A 14,230-nucleotide genomic window follows, 5' to 3' on the forward strand; every position below is an offset into this window, starting at 1 on the left:
GTTAAATTTTTTTAATAGCTGATAATCTGTATCTGATGGCACATATTTTTACTTATTTTGAAAGATTTTATTTTTAAGTGATCTCTACACCCAATGTGGGGCTTGGACTCAAAACCCTGAGGTCAAGAGTCACATGCTCCAGCTCCACCGACTGAGCCAGCCAGGTGCCCCTGAATGCAAATGTTTTTAATAGCTGATAATCTATATTTGATGGTAAACTCTCTCCCCACCCTCATTCTTCCCAAGGTCTTCTATAATTCAGATAATTCCTATTTCTAACAGATATTTGTGTCTAAGCATATGTATTATTTTCACAGTTCTTAGATCAGACTTCAGGTTTACAACTTGATCTTTCCTCAAGACATCCAGTCCATTTAATTAACAAAAGCATACTTAAGTGAGCATGGGCAGCTCTCATGACTAATTTCATTTATTTAAGTAATGTCTACATCTAATGTGGGGCTTGAACTCACGACCCTGAGGTCAAGAGTCACATGCTCTTCTGACTGAACCAGCCAGGCGCCCCTCTCGTGACTAATTTAAAAGCACCCTCCAATCCTTCCTAGAAGTAGGTGGCATATAAAGAGTAAGTGGAATAAATAATTTAAAGGCACTGAATATGAAAGTGTTTTTGGCACTTACTGTTATTAGATCTTAGTTACCTGTAATTCTGGAATGGACAGTAGCTCCTCCCAAACTTGCTCAATGTCCTGCTGCATATTGTCTAAATCAGCAATGACTGACTGAGTGACAAGAGTCTGAGGTGACTGAGCCTGATTAGGAGCAATGAAGACGGGGTTCTCGATTTGGCTGGGAATATCAGGAACAAGTGACTGAAACGCAGCTGAAGAAACCTAAAATTGACAAAGCATTTATCTGTGTGAGTCTGCCAGCAACAGTGGAGAAAGAAGTACATGCCGGGGCACCATCACAACACTTTAAACTGGAATTAGCCAACAGTTCTGTGGCCCCTATTTCTATATAATGAAACAAATCTTTCCCCCCCCCGCCCGGACAAAATAACTCCACATTTATTCATTTACTGGCTTGTTTTAGCCTATGCATTTGAAGGTAAATTTCAAGGAAAGTGATACGCTTTTGGATTTAATTTGCATCTCCCTGTATAATAGCTAGTATAGTGCTTCAAACACAAAACAAACGAATTGTTAACTGAGCAAGTCTTGGTTTGTTACCCAGCTTGCTTTTTACTCACCCAAATTTATTTCTAAGTACCTGTATGTATCAAATGAGTTACCTGTTTTCATGGTTATGCAGATCCATGCTTCTGGCTATGCAAGGATAAGAGGATTTGGTCTTGCATGGTGTAGGGACCTTTTCTTTCTTTTTTTTTTGAATTGTAACGTTATCTATAGGCTAAGATTTCTTTGACAAAATTTCCCCCTAAAATACTTCTTTTTTAAAATTTTTTTTTTCAACGTTTATTTATTTTTGGGACAGAGAGAGACAGAGCATGAACGGGGGAGGGGCAGAGAGAGAGGGAGACACAGAATCGGAAACAGGCTCCAGGCTCTGAGCCATCAGCCCAGAGCCCGACGCGGGGCTCGAACTCCCGGACCGCGAGATCGTGACCTGGCTGAAGTCGGACACTTAACCAACCGACTGCACCACCCAGGCGCCCCTAAAATACTTCTTTAATGAAGGCACACTCATAGGATGTATGAGATATAGTTGGGGAGTTTTGCTGTTAACCAAATGTTGTACCTCATTGTCATCTACAAATGGGAATGTCTCTGCCAAAAGCTGCATGCAGTCATCGAAGTACAGAGCATCTGGTTTGGGAATGTGGGCAACCTGGATAAAAAGGAAAGACATAGAAGAAGAGAAATATTGTTCAGTGTCCTACAATGATTACGATTTGGTTAATCAAACGTTTCTCTTCTCCTGAAATCAGTTTAGTGTAGTATAGCACACAGAATCAAACAGACCAGACTATCTGGGTTCAAATCTTGGCTTCCCTGATTTCTTGTGTGCTCCGGGCAAGTTACTGAATCTCTGAGCTTCAACTGCCCATCTGGAAATAAAACGCTAGTACTCTTGTACTACAGTTTCTACTATGACTACTGCTGCTGCTCGCTCGATCCTTACAGGACGTTTCCACAGCTTCCAAAGCACTTTCATGTAATTTATGTCCTCTCAATCCTTACAACGACTCTGTGAGGAAAGTCAGGTTTTGAACTCAGGAAGCTGGGGCTGGGAAGTTGACTTGATATGGTCATGAAGACAGTAAAAAGGCAAATCTGGAACTCCAGTGCAGATATTTTAAACTCACCGGTCAGTATTGGTTCCTTAAACCCTGCCACACACCTTCCCAAGAACTGAGAATTCTATACCTGGGAGTAGTTGGCAGATCCACTGGTTTCTGATGGGATGTGTTGGGCAGGCTGAATTGGGAGGAATTCACCTGTCTCTTCATCTAGTTGTAACTGAGCAAAGAAGGCTTTCTCTTGCTCCTTTTGGAGTTGTTCTTGTCTTTCCTTTTCAAGTTTTTTCTGTTTTTCCAGCTCATGTTCCTTCCGTCGTTGACTGAAGTCAAATACCTCTCGACTTACCCCGAGATCTATATCTTGCCTCCAAAGTATGTCAATCAAATCCATGTCCTATGTTAAAAAAAAAAAAAAAGGAAAGACCATGGTTAAGATGGTTTTTAAAATGGCAGATATCCTAAAATTTATATTATGCCATTATTGATGTTGCAGGATAGGGAAATTAGAAACAATCTGAATGGGAACACAGATCCAATGTTCTGGAAGGGCACAGTTAATTCCATTCAATGAATCTATTCATTAAAAGAAAAAACAACCTAAAAACACAGCCATCCATTCTAATCACTTATTACTTGGATTATTAACGACTGGGTGATAGTAGAGGTCACTAAAGAGCAAAGTAACATGTTGCACACTACAGCTCTTGAATTAAAAGAAATCTCACACTTGTTTAGTGGAATATAGAAATTGGAGCAAACACTCCAAGCCACTGGTATTATGAGACATGGAAAACATGATCAAATATGTAGAATTTTTTCTAAACCTCAGCAAATATCCAGTTTACAGAGAAAAGGGGAAAAACCCTGGTTAAATGTCAATCTAGCAGTTGCGAAATATCAACAATCTTTTGGTATTTCCTACACTGGATTACTTTCCCCCATCATTTCTTGCTACTCTAGTCCCTGTGGCTCACTTATTAAAACAATTTCCTCTTGATTTGAGTTTTAGCTCCTGAGGTATGGAACAAACTGGTAAAGAAAAGTCCTAGCTAATGGTAATCTTGTGACCCACGGGTGAAGCAAGAGGCTGGCCCTGGAAAAGGGGTAGTACCCACTAGTTTCACTTCTGAGAAATCAGATAACCCTCTTAAACACACACACACATACACATACACACACACACACATACACACACACACACACACGAGAGAAAAAAAAAAAACAAACCATGGTTCCACAGAAGGATGGAAGGTACTGAAAGTTTAAGACATGGGGAGATCTTACAATGAAGGAATGGTTATTTTGATCTCTATAACAAAACTAGGCCTAGGTACCACGTCCAGATTTTCCTAACCACAAATATGTCAAAAGCAATTTTTTGACTTATAACTTTAGTTTTTGGAAAAGTCTTCACAGGTAGGAAATTTAAATCACTTTCCATTTAAGAAATCATCTATACTGAAAATAAGAAAATGAGACTGAGACTGGAAAAATCAAGACATGGGGGGAAGGCAGTTGGGGCCTGAAAGCCAGTAGACACTATGCACAAACATCACATGTATTTTGGTTCTGATGATGGCTGGCAGCACAGGGTTGCCCAGTGCGTCTAGACTCTACTTTCTGCCTCCAAGGACAAAAATAACATGGCTGTTGCTTCACTGAGCAGTCAGGCTATTTTTACCCAACAAAGGAGGGGGGCAGGCCACCCAGCCTAAAGGCAGCACAGCTACATGGACAGCAGAGGCTATGGCATTCGAGCCCTGGTGGTAGAATCTTAAATGCTGTGAAACCCTTCCTGACCATGGGGTTTATCAGTATTCTAGCCTTGAGCAGTGTTAAAGAGTCTACAGCAAACAGAGTAGGTATAATTATAACACCGTCTGTAGCTCTTTAGAACTGGCTAATGTGTATCTTTTTAAGCCAACGTTTATTAAAGTCTTTCTACATGCCAAGCATTGCTCAAAGTACTTTATATATAACAAATTAATCTGCAAACAACCATATGAAGATAACATACATCCTATTTTTTACAGATAAAAATACTAAGGTTTAGAAAGAAGGGATACTTCTAGGAAGTATACAGGGATATGTCCTGGGTAGTCTCAATCCTGGACTCATGCTTTTTTAACCACAAGCTACACTAAAAAAAAATACAATCTGATCACTGGCCAGTGGTTCCCAAACTGGGCAGGATATAAAATCCATTGTCGTATATATACTCTGCTTTAACATCTTGGGGATGTGAAAAAGTGGCCAGGTTACAGAAGGCTGGATTGAGCACATCACCTCATTCGCTTTCCTGGCCACGACACAGAATAGCAACCACAGAGCATTTATCCATACATGGCTATCTCCACAGGGAACTCCCCACTAACACAAAACATGAAAATAATTTCCATTTTAAAAATGATGTGTTTCCATGCTAATGGACATGTTTATCCAAAGGTGTTGAACAAGAAAGGTCCAAGGTATTAGAGAAACCTACTTTAAAATTCTAATTAGATTGGGCCATATCTTCTTAGTGAATTTAGAACAGTGGGGTATCCTATCTAGGCTTTCTCCAAGCTGGAGCTAAAGGAGCCAAGTATTAAGGAGGTGTTCGGTATATTCACACCCACTAAATGCTAGCACTAGAATTTAAAGGCATGCATGATCACAAAGTCTCAGTTGAACTCCAGTTTCTCTCTATAATTATAAGACAGCCAGTACCTGTTCCTAGCACCCCCCCCGCCCCGCAAGAAAAACTGATGTGGACAGTGTGCTGAGCTCTTCAGAAGACGAATCAAAGAGAAACCCCAACACTTGCCCCTGCACCTAGGGGCCACTCTGACACATCCCTTCCTGAATTTCCCCAGAATGCCTACGCGGGGCCTTCTCCTTGTTAAGAGATCTCAGGATAAAAACCAACATCCAGCTTTGACTTTTTCATAAAAGAACTGAAAGAACGCTGAAGCAGTTCATGTTGCCAACACCTGCTCACAAATCAGACTATTCCAGAGGATCCCCAGAACCCAGCCCTATGGGCTGAAAGAAAATGTCTAATGTAATTTACTCTAAAATTAACAGAGGCAAGTACACCAAGAGTTGATACAAGTCTATTCTTTCCTTTCTCCCCCTTCCCTCCCCACCAGATGAGATGCTTGAGTGGGTTCAGATGGTTTAGCTATAAATTTAGTATATAACTGTTCTGTCCCATTCCTGCCATACAGATGTTGACTGATCAAGTGAGATGTGAAAGAAACCTCTCTATATGTAAAGTATATGCAAATGTTGCTATGCACGTTGACAGTGATGGTTCTAATACCTGCTGTAATATAAGCAAGATCAAACTCAAGGCCAATGGATAATAAAGAAGCTGTGGACCTAACTGTAGTGGGAGCCTGAAAAACATTCAGCAGGGAGGCTACTCGGTTCTTCCTCAGGGAGGGTCTGAAATTGACTCCCTGGCTTGTGCAACATGGGTTGAAAACAAAAACAGTAACCTATACTTTTATGTAAGCATGGATAGCACATATATACCCATTCAACAGCCATTCAATTCCTGATATGACTACCCTTCAATGCACAGCCAAACTAATTCAATTTCTTAAAATTTCCCATAACAGGATCAGAAAAGGGCACCTTAATGGATCCTCATCCACAAACAGGAAAAATAAAACCTGAATCGTTTGGATCAGCTCTTGAGCATCCCATTCTTCTCTGATCTGAAACAATACTGGACCCTAGGGGACAGAGCAGCTCCTACCACTCTAGCTTACTGTCTCCACCAGTAATGCCACCAAAAGATGTTTCATGTGACAACATCTAATTGTTCTTAGTGCAGGCCGGGCAGCCTTCAGTGAGATCACAGGGGACAAAGCAGGTTTCAAAGTGTTCTCGGAGGTTTTCCTATTTTTTTTAAGTTTATTCATTTTGAGAGAGAGCACGCACGTATGCACATAGAGGAGGGGCAGAGAAAGAGGGAGAGAGAGAATCTCAAGCAGGCTCTGAGCTGTCAGTGCATGGGGCTCAATATTGTGACCTGAGCCAAAATCAAGAATTGGATACACTTAACTGACTGAGCCACCCAGGCACCCCTCCTCTGTATTTAAAGTTTATTATTTTTTGAATTTTTAAAATTGTATATATATATTTTTGAGAGAGAGAGAGAGCGAGCGAGCGCATCAGGTGAGGGGCAGAGGGAGACAGAATCTTAAGCAGGTTCCACACCCAGTGCAGAGCCTGACACTGGGCTCTATCTCATGATCCTGGGATCATGACCTGAGCTGAAATCAAGAGGACACTCAACCGACTGAGCCACCCAGGCGCCCCTTTTAAAGTTTATTTTTATTATAATTTTTTTAATGTTTATTTTTGAGAAAGGGAGAGACAGAGTGCTAGTGGGAGAGGGACAGAGAGAGACACACACAAAATCCAAAGCAGGCTCCAGGCTCTGAGCTGTCAGTACAGAGGCCGACATCGGGCTTGAACTCACAAGCAGTGAGATCATGACCTGAGCCAAAGTTGGACACTTAACCGACTGAGCCACCCAGGCACCCCAAAGTTTATTTTATGTAATATTTACTGTTGCTATGAGAAGTCTCTAAAAGAAAACTTATGCTTGAAAATAAAAGCAATGGTAGTTTTAACTACACTGAATTCCTTAAAACAAATGTTCCAATCAAATTTTGAATAAAGCAACAATGGGTTTCTTGTCATGGCCTTAACATATTATACTCTGTTACTCAAATTTTCACTTCAACTTCAGAAGAAAAAAACCAGAGATTTGATGGTGTATGAAACAAAGCTTTATGCTGAAAATGAGAACAGCAGAAATGTGTCCACCTAAGACTTGCTGTTGGGGAACCCCACGGGTTTGGGACTGTTCTGTGCTACCCTCACAGGCAGTGAGCATTTCCTGCAAGGAACCCTGTGACTAGGCACATGACTTACTCCACAAATGACCCACCTCTGCAAGGCTCGTGAACCATCTAAGAGGAAGTAGTCCGGGTGGAGCCTATAACAAACAAGAACAGGACGCAGGACAGCGGGGAAGGGAAATGCCTAAGGAAAAGCTAAAACTGCTCTTTGGCACATAAACCTGAGGCTCTGAGAAAGAAGAGCTTCTTGTCCTCTCCAGGCCCCCCAAAAAGGCAGGCCACGAGGTAAAATGGCAGATCGGTAGAGTCTGGGGATGGAGAGGAAAGCAGGGGGATGGTTTTCCACAGCATTCCAACAGGTATTTTTCCTGAAGACCTGGGAAAAGCTTCCCAGAGCAACTGAGGCGCTGGATGGGAGCCTTCACAGGCCATATGGAGCCACTTAGCATCTGACTTTTTTGTTGTTGTCCTTTAGTGATTCCTGAGTGTGTTGCAAATTATGCTGCTAGCTTGGCTTACACAAAAGATGACAATTTAATAAGAAACATAAATGTTTGACAATTCGCATTAAATCACCATCTGGTCCAACGGAAATATTCATATTTAAAATGTATATATCATCATTTGCCATCTGTGTAATCTATTACATGTTTTATGGGGAATCTGAAGTTGGTTTATTAACTCATACCACTTCAAAACAAGTATCTTTGTTCTAGGATAAAGAAAGAAGAGAGGCCTTGAACACTGAATCCCATATTAAATATGTCTTCAGGGGTGCCTGGGTGGCTCAGTCGGTTAAGCATCCGACTTTTGATTTTGGCTCAGGTCATGATCTCATGGTTCGTGAGCTCGAGCTCTGTATCAGGCTTTGTACTGACAACTTGGAGCCTGCTTACAATTCTCTTTCTCCCTCTCTCTGCCCCTACCCTGCTCTCGCTCTCAAAATAAGGTTTTGTACCTTGAACAAACCAGCATTTTTCATGCTCAGATGATCCAAAAAATCAGAAAAGATAAGGCAAGATAGCATAATCTTCTCTTAAGGTAATTCTGTAAACTGAGGCTTTGGGGAAGTATTTGAAATGAAAAATAAGATGGTTTCTATAATATATTCACACGTGTCAATGAGGCTTGCACCTCCCAACCCAGTGTCCTCCCCTCCCTCTCCCATCCTTTATTTTGTCTTTAGGATGGGAAGGTGGTAGGAGGTTTGTTTATAAAAATAAATTTCACCAATAAACTTAAAAAAAACTGCACAGACTACTAAAAATGTAAGTAGAAAATAAAAGCTGCTCATTTCCAAATTAAAAAAAAATTTTTTTTAAGTTTTTTTTGAGAGAGAGAGAAAGCCCGTGCCTGTGCAAGGGGGGAGGGGCAGAGAGAGAATCCCAAGCAGGCCTCCCACTGTCAGCGCAGAGCCCAACTCGGGGCTTGAACTCTGAACGGTGAGATCAAGACCTGAGCCTAAATCAAGTGTCGGATGCTCAACCACCTGAGCCACCTCCGTGCCCCTCCTCATTTCCAACTTCACTGTGTAAGAGCAAATTGATGTCAAGCTACCCCTTAAAATCAAGTACTTCCAGCATGAAAATAATGTCTTTTAAATTTTATTCCCCTGAGATCTCTTTCAAATATTAATTACTTTGTTCAAATATTAATTACTGACATTCAGAGTCTATAGGGGTTTTTTTTGGTAATTTTTTCCCCATACACTTCAGTCTTTAGATGGATTATGCCCCGGTGGTTATATTATTCACGTAAAAAGTAAATCTGGTTTAATATTTTCTCCACTGAAGCTGCTCAAATAGTTTTGAGCAAAACCAGATGGAACATGAATCACATCAAATGAAAGCTACCGGTGGTTACAAAAACAACCAAGTGCATGTGAATTTTGAAGAATTGATCAAATAACAAGTTACTCCTTAGTTCACAAGTCACAATCCTTGCTAAACAAAGTAAAATGACACCGAGCAGGTGTATTTTTAAAATACATCTCACTGATGACGATTATATTTCATAAATAGTTATCTGCCTATTTACTTCTCTTTGCATCTCTCCCACTGCTTCATTACAGGAAGATACACAAACAATACCCATTGTTTTTACAGTGAGCATTCTAGAGAAGACAGAGGACAGGTTATTCTTTTTAGTTTGCCCACAGTCAAGTATTTTTAGTTCTACTGGACTGATGTGCTAACTTTTAAATATATTGCTATAATAATTACGAAATAGGTAATTAAAATGAATCACAAGGCGTGCATCTGTGTGTGTGTGTGTGTGTGTGTGTGTGTGTGTGTGTAAATATATAAAATCACAGAATGTTAGAGATGGAAGGGGTCATAAAGCCATCTAGGCCAAGTGTAAATGTCACTGAGTTAATTTCTGTGTAACTACAACTCCATTTTTAAAAATAACTGGCCTAGTAAGCAGTTATGTGTCAGCAGAGATCCTAGTAGGTAGTAATAGTTACCAATAGTCCAAGTTTTCCTTCTAGAGAAATCTTACTAAGGATTATTTCCTCAATCTCTAACAACCAGCCATTTCTGACAGAATAAACATTTTCAAACATACACCAAGAGATGAATTATTCAACAAGTTAAACCCCGAGATCACAAGTTTGCTATTCCCCGAGTAGTGGACCCATCCTTCCACCCTTTTGTCTTTCAACTAGAGAACAGTCCAGTTTCCTCAGTCTGGCATGTTACTATGTACAGACATTTTCATGGGCTGCTTCCTGTTCACAAGCAAGTTTCTCAGCAATGACTCAATCTAAGAAATACAATCCAGCCAGTTTACTGGAACTCTCACCCATTATGCTTGTCTGCAAGCTGCAAAAATTGTGCAAAGATAAAGCAAAACTGGTAAGTGAACTGAATAGGAACTTGGGACTGCTGATTTTTTCAAGAGATATATAGCTGTTTAGCCAAAAAGAAATCAGAAAGGGCAGTTAATTTCCAATAAGGGTAGGTGATCCCACCTGCTATAAAAAGTGCATTGGCTCCAGCTTTTCCATGAGAACTTTCACACCTGGACCCCAAAAGACTTCTTTTTTTGGCGGTCTGTATTTGAGCAGATGATGCTGCCATGCCTGGAAGGGCTTCTATAAGGGTTACGAGGAGTTTGCCAAGAGAATGGCTTGGTTTGGTAAGCAAACTTCAGAATACATTTTTCTAATCCCTTCCCCATTTTTTAACAAGCATGTATATATTCAGTTCTGGATGCTGTCCTCCACACATGAAAGGAACTTTGTGAGTATGTCTTCCATCACTATTAGAATGATTCTACTGGAAAACACACACACACACAGAGGCGCGGCACAAGAGAACTTTCTGGAGCACTGGGTCTAACTCCTCAACCGACTTTACCTAATGTACCCTGAAATTCACTGGGTGTGGTCTCCCTACACGGCTCAGCTATCCCCCTGGAGGTCGAACAGCCCCGCCTGCTCCTCCTGGTGGCCCTCCCTCCTACGGGGAGGCCACGGTGAGGGAGAACAGTGCTCCATCCGGCACGACCCAACTGCCACGACCCAACTGGTGGGGCTCTTTACAGCCACTTCCGCTACTTCTAAATGCCCTGTGCGATACTTTTCCCTCCTTGGGTCCTGCGTTTGTAAAAAGAAATTATGTCAATCTTAAAGTTTCTTTTCAGATTTCACTGTGTACCGTTAGCTTTAGAAAGTAAGAATCAGGGTAGTCACCCAGGCTTTCAGGCTGAGTAAGTACTTTATACTGTTTATTGCTACAAGCCAAAGACCTTGTGTGCTGTGGTGGGGGTGGTGTTGAATATTAGATACACATGTATTATATACTATAATCTATATAAACTGCCTAAAACCCTTAGCCTTTTTTTAAACTGTAGATTCTGTTAAAATACATTCTTACGGGGTCGGTTTAAGTTTTAGCATGCACTCTTTTGCGAGTATGAAATATTTCTAGAAATAATAAGCCACTAAAGGCTAAAACCTCATTTTACTCGAAGGGTGGTGGTAGCTATAATAATGATAGTGGTAGTCAAGATCAACAAGATTCGTGTACACACTGCCCTCCAATAGATCATCAGTCCATCTACCCATCTAATAATACACATGTACAGATCACCTCTCATGTGCCAGGAACCATGCTAGTTGCTGGGGACACAAAGATAAATAAGATAGTCTCTGATCTAATTTCCGACATGATGAGAAGTGTATAGGAGCAAGGCAGCACGAAGGCAAGTGTCACTAAATGCACAGAAAGACCACACTGCGGTCACAACTGTATGAATGTCCTACTCAATACACAAGGGTTAAGCCTGGTTTCCAAAGGTCCAATCCAAGGAAACATTCGAAAGCAAAGGAGGTTATGGAGATGGAGAGAACAGAGAACAATGAATACATTGCCACTCGCTTTATGCATTCTTGGTCTCCCCTCCTTTTTATTTTTACATTTTTTTTAACGTTTATTCATTAAGAGACAGAGCACAAAAGGGGGAGGGGCAGAGAGGGAGACATAGAATCTGAAGCAGGCTCCAGGCTCCGAGCTGTCAGCACAGAGCCCGACGCGGGGCTTGAACTCCCAAACAGTGAGATCATGACTTGAGCCAAAAGTCGGATGCTTAACCGACGGAGCCACCCAGGCACCCCTCTCAGTCTCCCCTCTTGATGGCAGCAGTGTCTCACCCCCTCTCTCCAGAGACTCAGATCCTCCAGCATGAGGAAAATTCTCACCACCCAGAGACTTCCTCCTCCCATTTGGACTTTTCGGTCAGTGTGACTCATCTCAGCTGAGCTGCGTATCACTGCTAATGCCACAATGTCTGTCACGGAATGTTACAACTGGAAGGGACCACAGGACTCACACAGACAGCCCCTTTCATTTTTCCAATAGGGAAACGGGCCAGAGGATGAAATGACTTGGCCCAAGGTGACAGGTCAAGGATGCCAAAACCACCTAACCTCTACTTTACAGCTCATGTCAAGTTATTTGACAGAGGGAAAAAGATACATTTTTGCTTCAATTTCATTTTTAAATTAGCATCTCTTGCTGTACGTTGCCAGCCTGCAGATACCCAACAGCTTCTATTACAGCTGGCGTTTGCCAGGCACTTCATGGTTTACAGGGTGTTCGCAGGTGGCATCTCATTCCAGCCTCACTGCAGTGGCCTGAGGGAGGTGGTTCGTCTTCGTTTAGGGATGAGCACATTTAGGCTTTGGGCACCGACCAGCACTGCCCCAAATCACATGTTTGGCAGGTGGCAGAGCCAGGACTCCAACCCAGAAATGATTCCGGGCCTGCCAGGCTCTTCCCAAGCCGTGGTGCCGCTCCTTGGCGCTCATGCCGCACCAGGACAAGGTCTGGAAACTGCTTTAGCCCCAGTACCCTCCCCTCAGGCAGGACATGAAGACCTGGAAGCTGTCCCTCCTGACACTCGGACCTGCCTATCCTGATGACTCATGGGTAAATCAGGTCAACTTAGCTGCACCAGGAGAGGTCAGCATTTAAATCTATCTTCCCATAAAGACAATATTGACCCTGTACTGGATATGTCTTATCTGGGCTTTCTTATAATGGTCTGGCTAAACTGTAAACTCCTGCAGAGCATGACAATGTCTTTTTTTTTTTTTTTAACGTTTATTTATTTTTGAGACAGAGAGAGCATGAACAGGGGAGGGGCAGAGAGAGAGGGAGACACAGAATCTGAAACAGGCTCCAGGCTCTGAGCTGTCAGCACAGAGCCCGACGCGGGGCTCGAACTCACGGACCGTGAGATCATGACCTGAGCTGAAGTCGGACGCTTAACCGACCAAGCCACCCAGGCGCCCCGACAATGTCTTTTTTAACATAGATAACATACGTGGAAAAAAATTTAAAAGTTGCGAAAGTAATATCCCAGTTACCTTTCCCCAAGGCAACTGCTGGCATCAATTTTTTGTGTTTTCTTAGGAAGATATTCTATTAAACACACACATACAAACAGCATATAATCATAGTGTTTCACACTTACTAATGTATTTTAGAGACTGTTCTAAATCAGGGCATAGAGTTGTTCCATTATTTTTTTTAAAAAGATTTTATTTTTAAGTCATCTCTACACCCAGCGAGGCACTTGAACTTACAATCCTGAGATCAACAGTCACATACTCCACCAACTGAGCTGGCCAGGTGCCCTTGTTCCACTTTTTTTTTTTTTAATGTTTTTTTATTATTTTTTTTTAATTTTTTTTCAACGTTTATTTATTTTTGGGACAGAGAGAGACAGAGCATGAACGGGGGAGGGGCAGAGAGAGAGGGAGACACAGAATCGGAAACAGGCTCCAGGCTCTGAGCCATCAGCCCAGAGCCTGACGCGGGGCTCGAACTCACGGACCGCGAGATCGTGACCTGGCTGAAGTCGGACGCTTAACCGACTGCGCCACCCAGGCGCCCCAATGTTTTTTTACTTTTGAAGGAGAGAGAGAGACAGAGCATCGAGCGGGGGAGGGTCAGAGAGAGGGAGACACAGAATCCGAAACAGGCTCCAGGCTCTGAGCTGTCAACACAGAGCCTAACACAAAGGCTTGAACTCACGAATCGCGAGATCATAACCTGAGCCAAAGTTGGAGGCTTAACTGACTGAGCCACCCAGGCCTCCCCCAACCCTGCTTCCATTATTTTTAATGGCTGAGCAGTGCTTCATCATAAAGGTGCACTAGAATAATATATTATTTAATAATATAATTATTTAATCAGTCCCTCATTGGGCTTTTAAGATATTTTGAATCTTTTGCTATTACAAATTAATGCTACAATGAATATCCTTGTGCACAAATCATTTCATAAAAATGTGTGGAGACATCTACGGAATAAATAATCATAAGTGGAACTGCCGGGTCAAACAGTACAGTTGAGCCTTGAACAATGTGGGAATTAGTGGCACTGACCTCCCCTCCCCCAATCAAAAATCCATGTTCAAAAACCAGAAGCCTTACTGGTAACAAATGGTAGATTAACACCTACTTTGTATGTTACATGCATTATATACTGTATTCTTACAATATAGTAAGCTAGAGAAAAGAAAATGTTATTATGAAAATCAGAAGAAAGAGAAAATACACTTATCCAAAAAACGTGTGTATAAGTGGACCTGCACAGTTCAAAGCTGTGTTGTTCAAGGGTCAACTGCATCTGTA

General features: G+C 41.9%; 1 protein-coding gene across 2 annotated transcripts in view; it reads right to left on the minus strand.

The window, feature by feature from the left end:
- Nucleotides 1-14,230, minus strand: part of NFE2L2 (NFE2 like bZIP transcription factor 2) — a 35,526-nt gene that overhangs the window by 1,758 nt on the left and 19,538 nt on the right. For both annotated transcript variants that reach the window (XM_003990893.6, XM_003990892.6), the window contains exons 2-4: nt 2,352-2,618; nt 1,723-1,812; nt 663-854 (exon numbers count right to left, since the gene is read on the minus strand). In XM_003990893.6, the coding sequence (XP_003990942.1) occupies nt 663-854; nt 1,723-1,812; nt 2,352-2,618 (549 nt within the window). The remainder of the gene's footprint in view (nt 1-662; nt 855-1,722; nt 1,813-2,351; nt 2,619-14,230) is intronic.

Source organism: Felis catus, chromosome C1, assembly GCF_018350175.1.
Source record: "Felis catus isolate Fca126 chromosome C1, F.catus_Fca126_mat1.0, whole genome shotgun sequence".
Classification (NCBI taxonomy): domain Eukaryota; kingdom Metazoa; phylum Chordata; class Mammalia; order Carnivora; family Felidae; genus Felis; species Felis catus.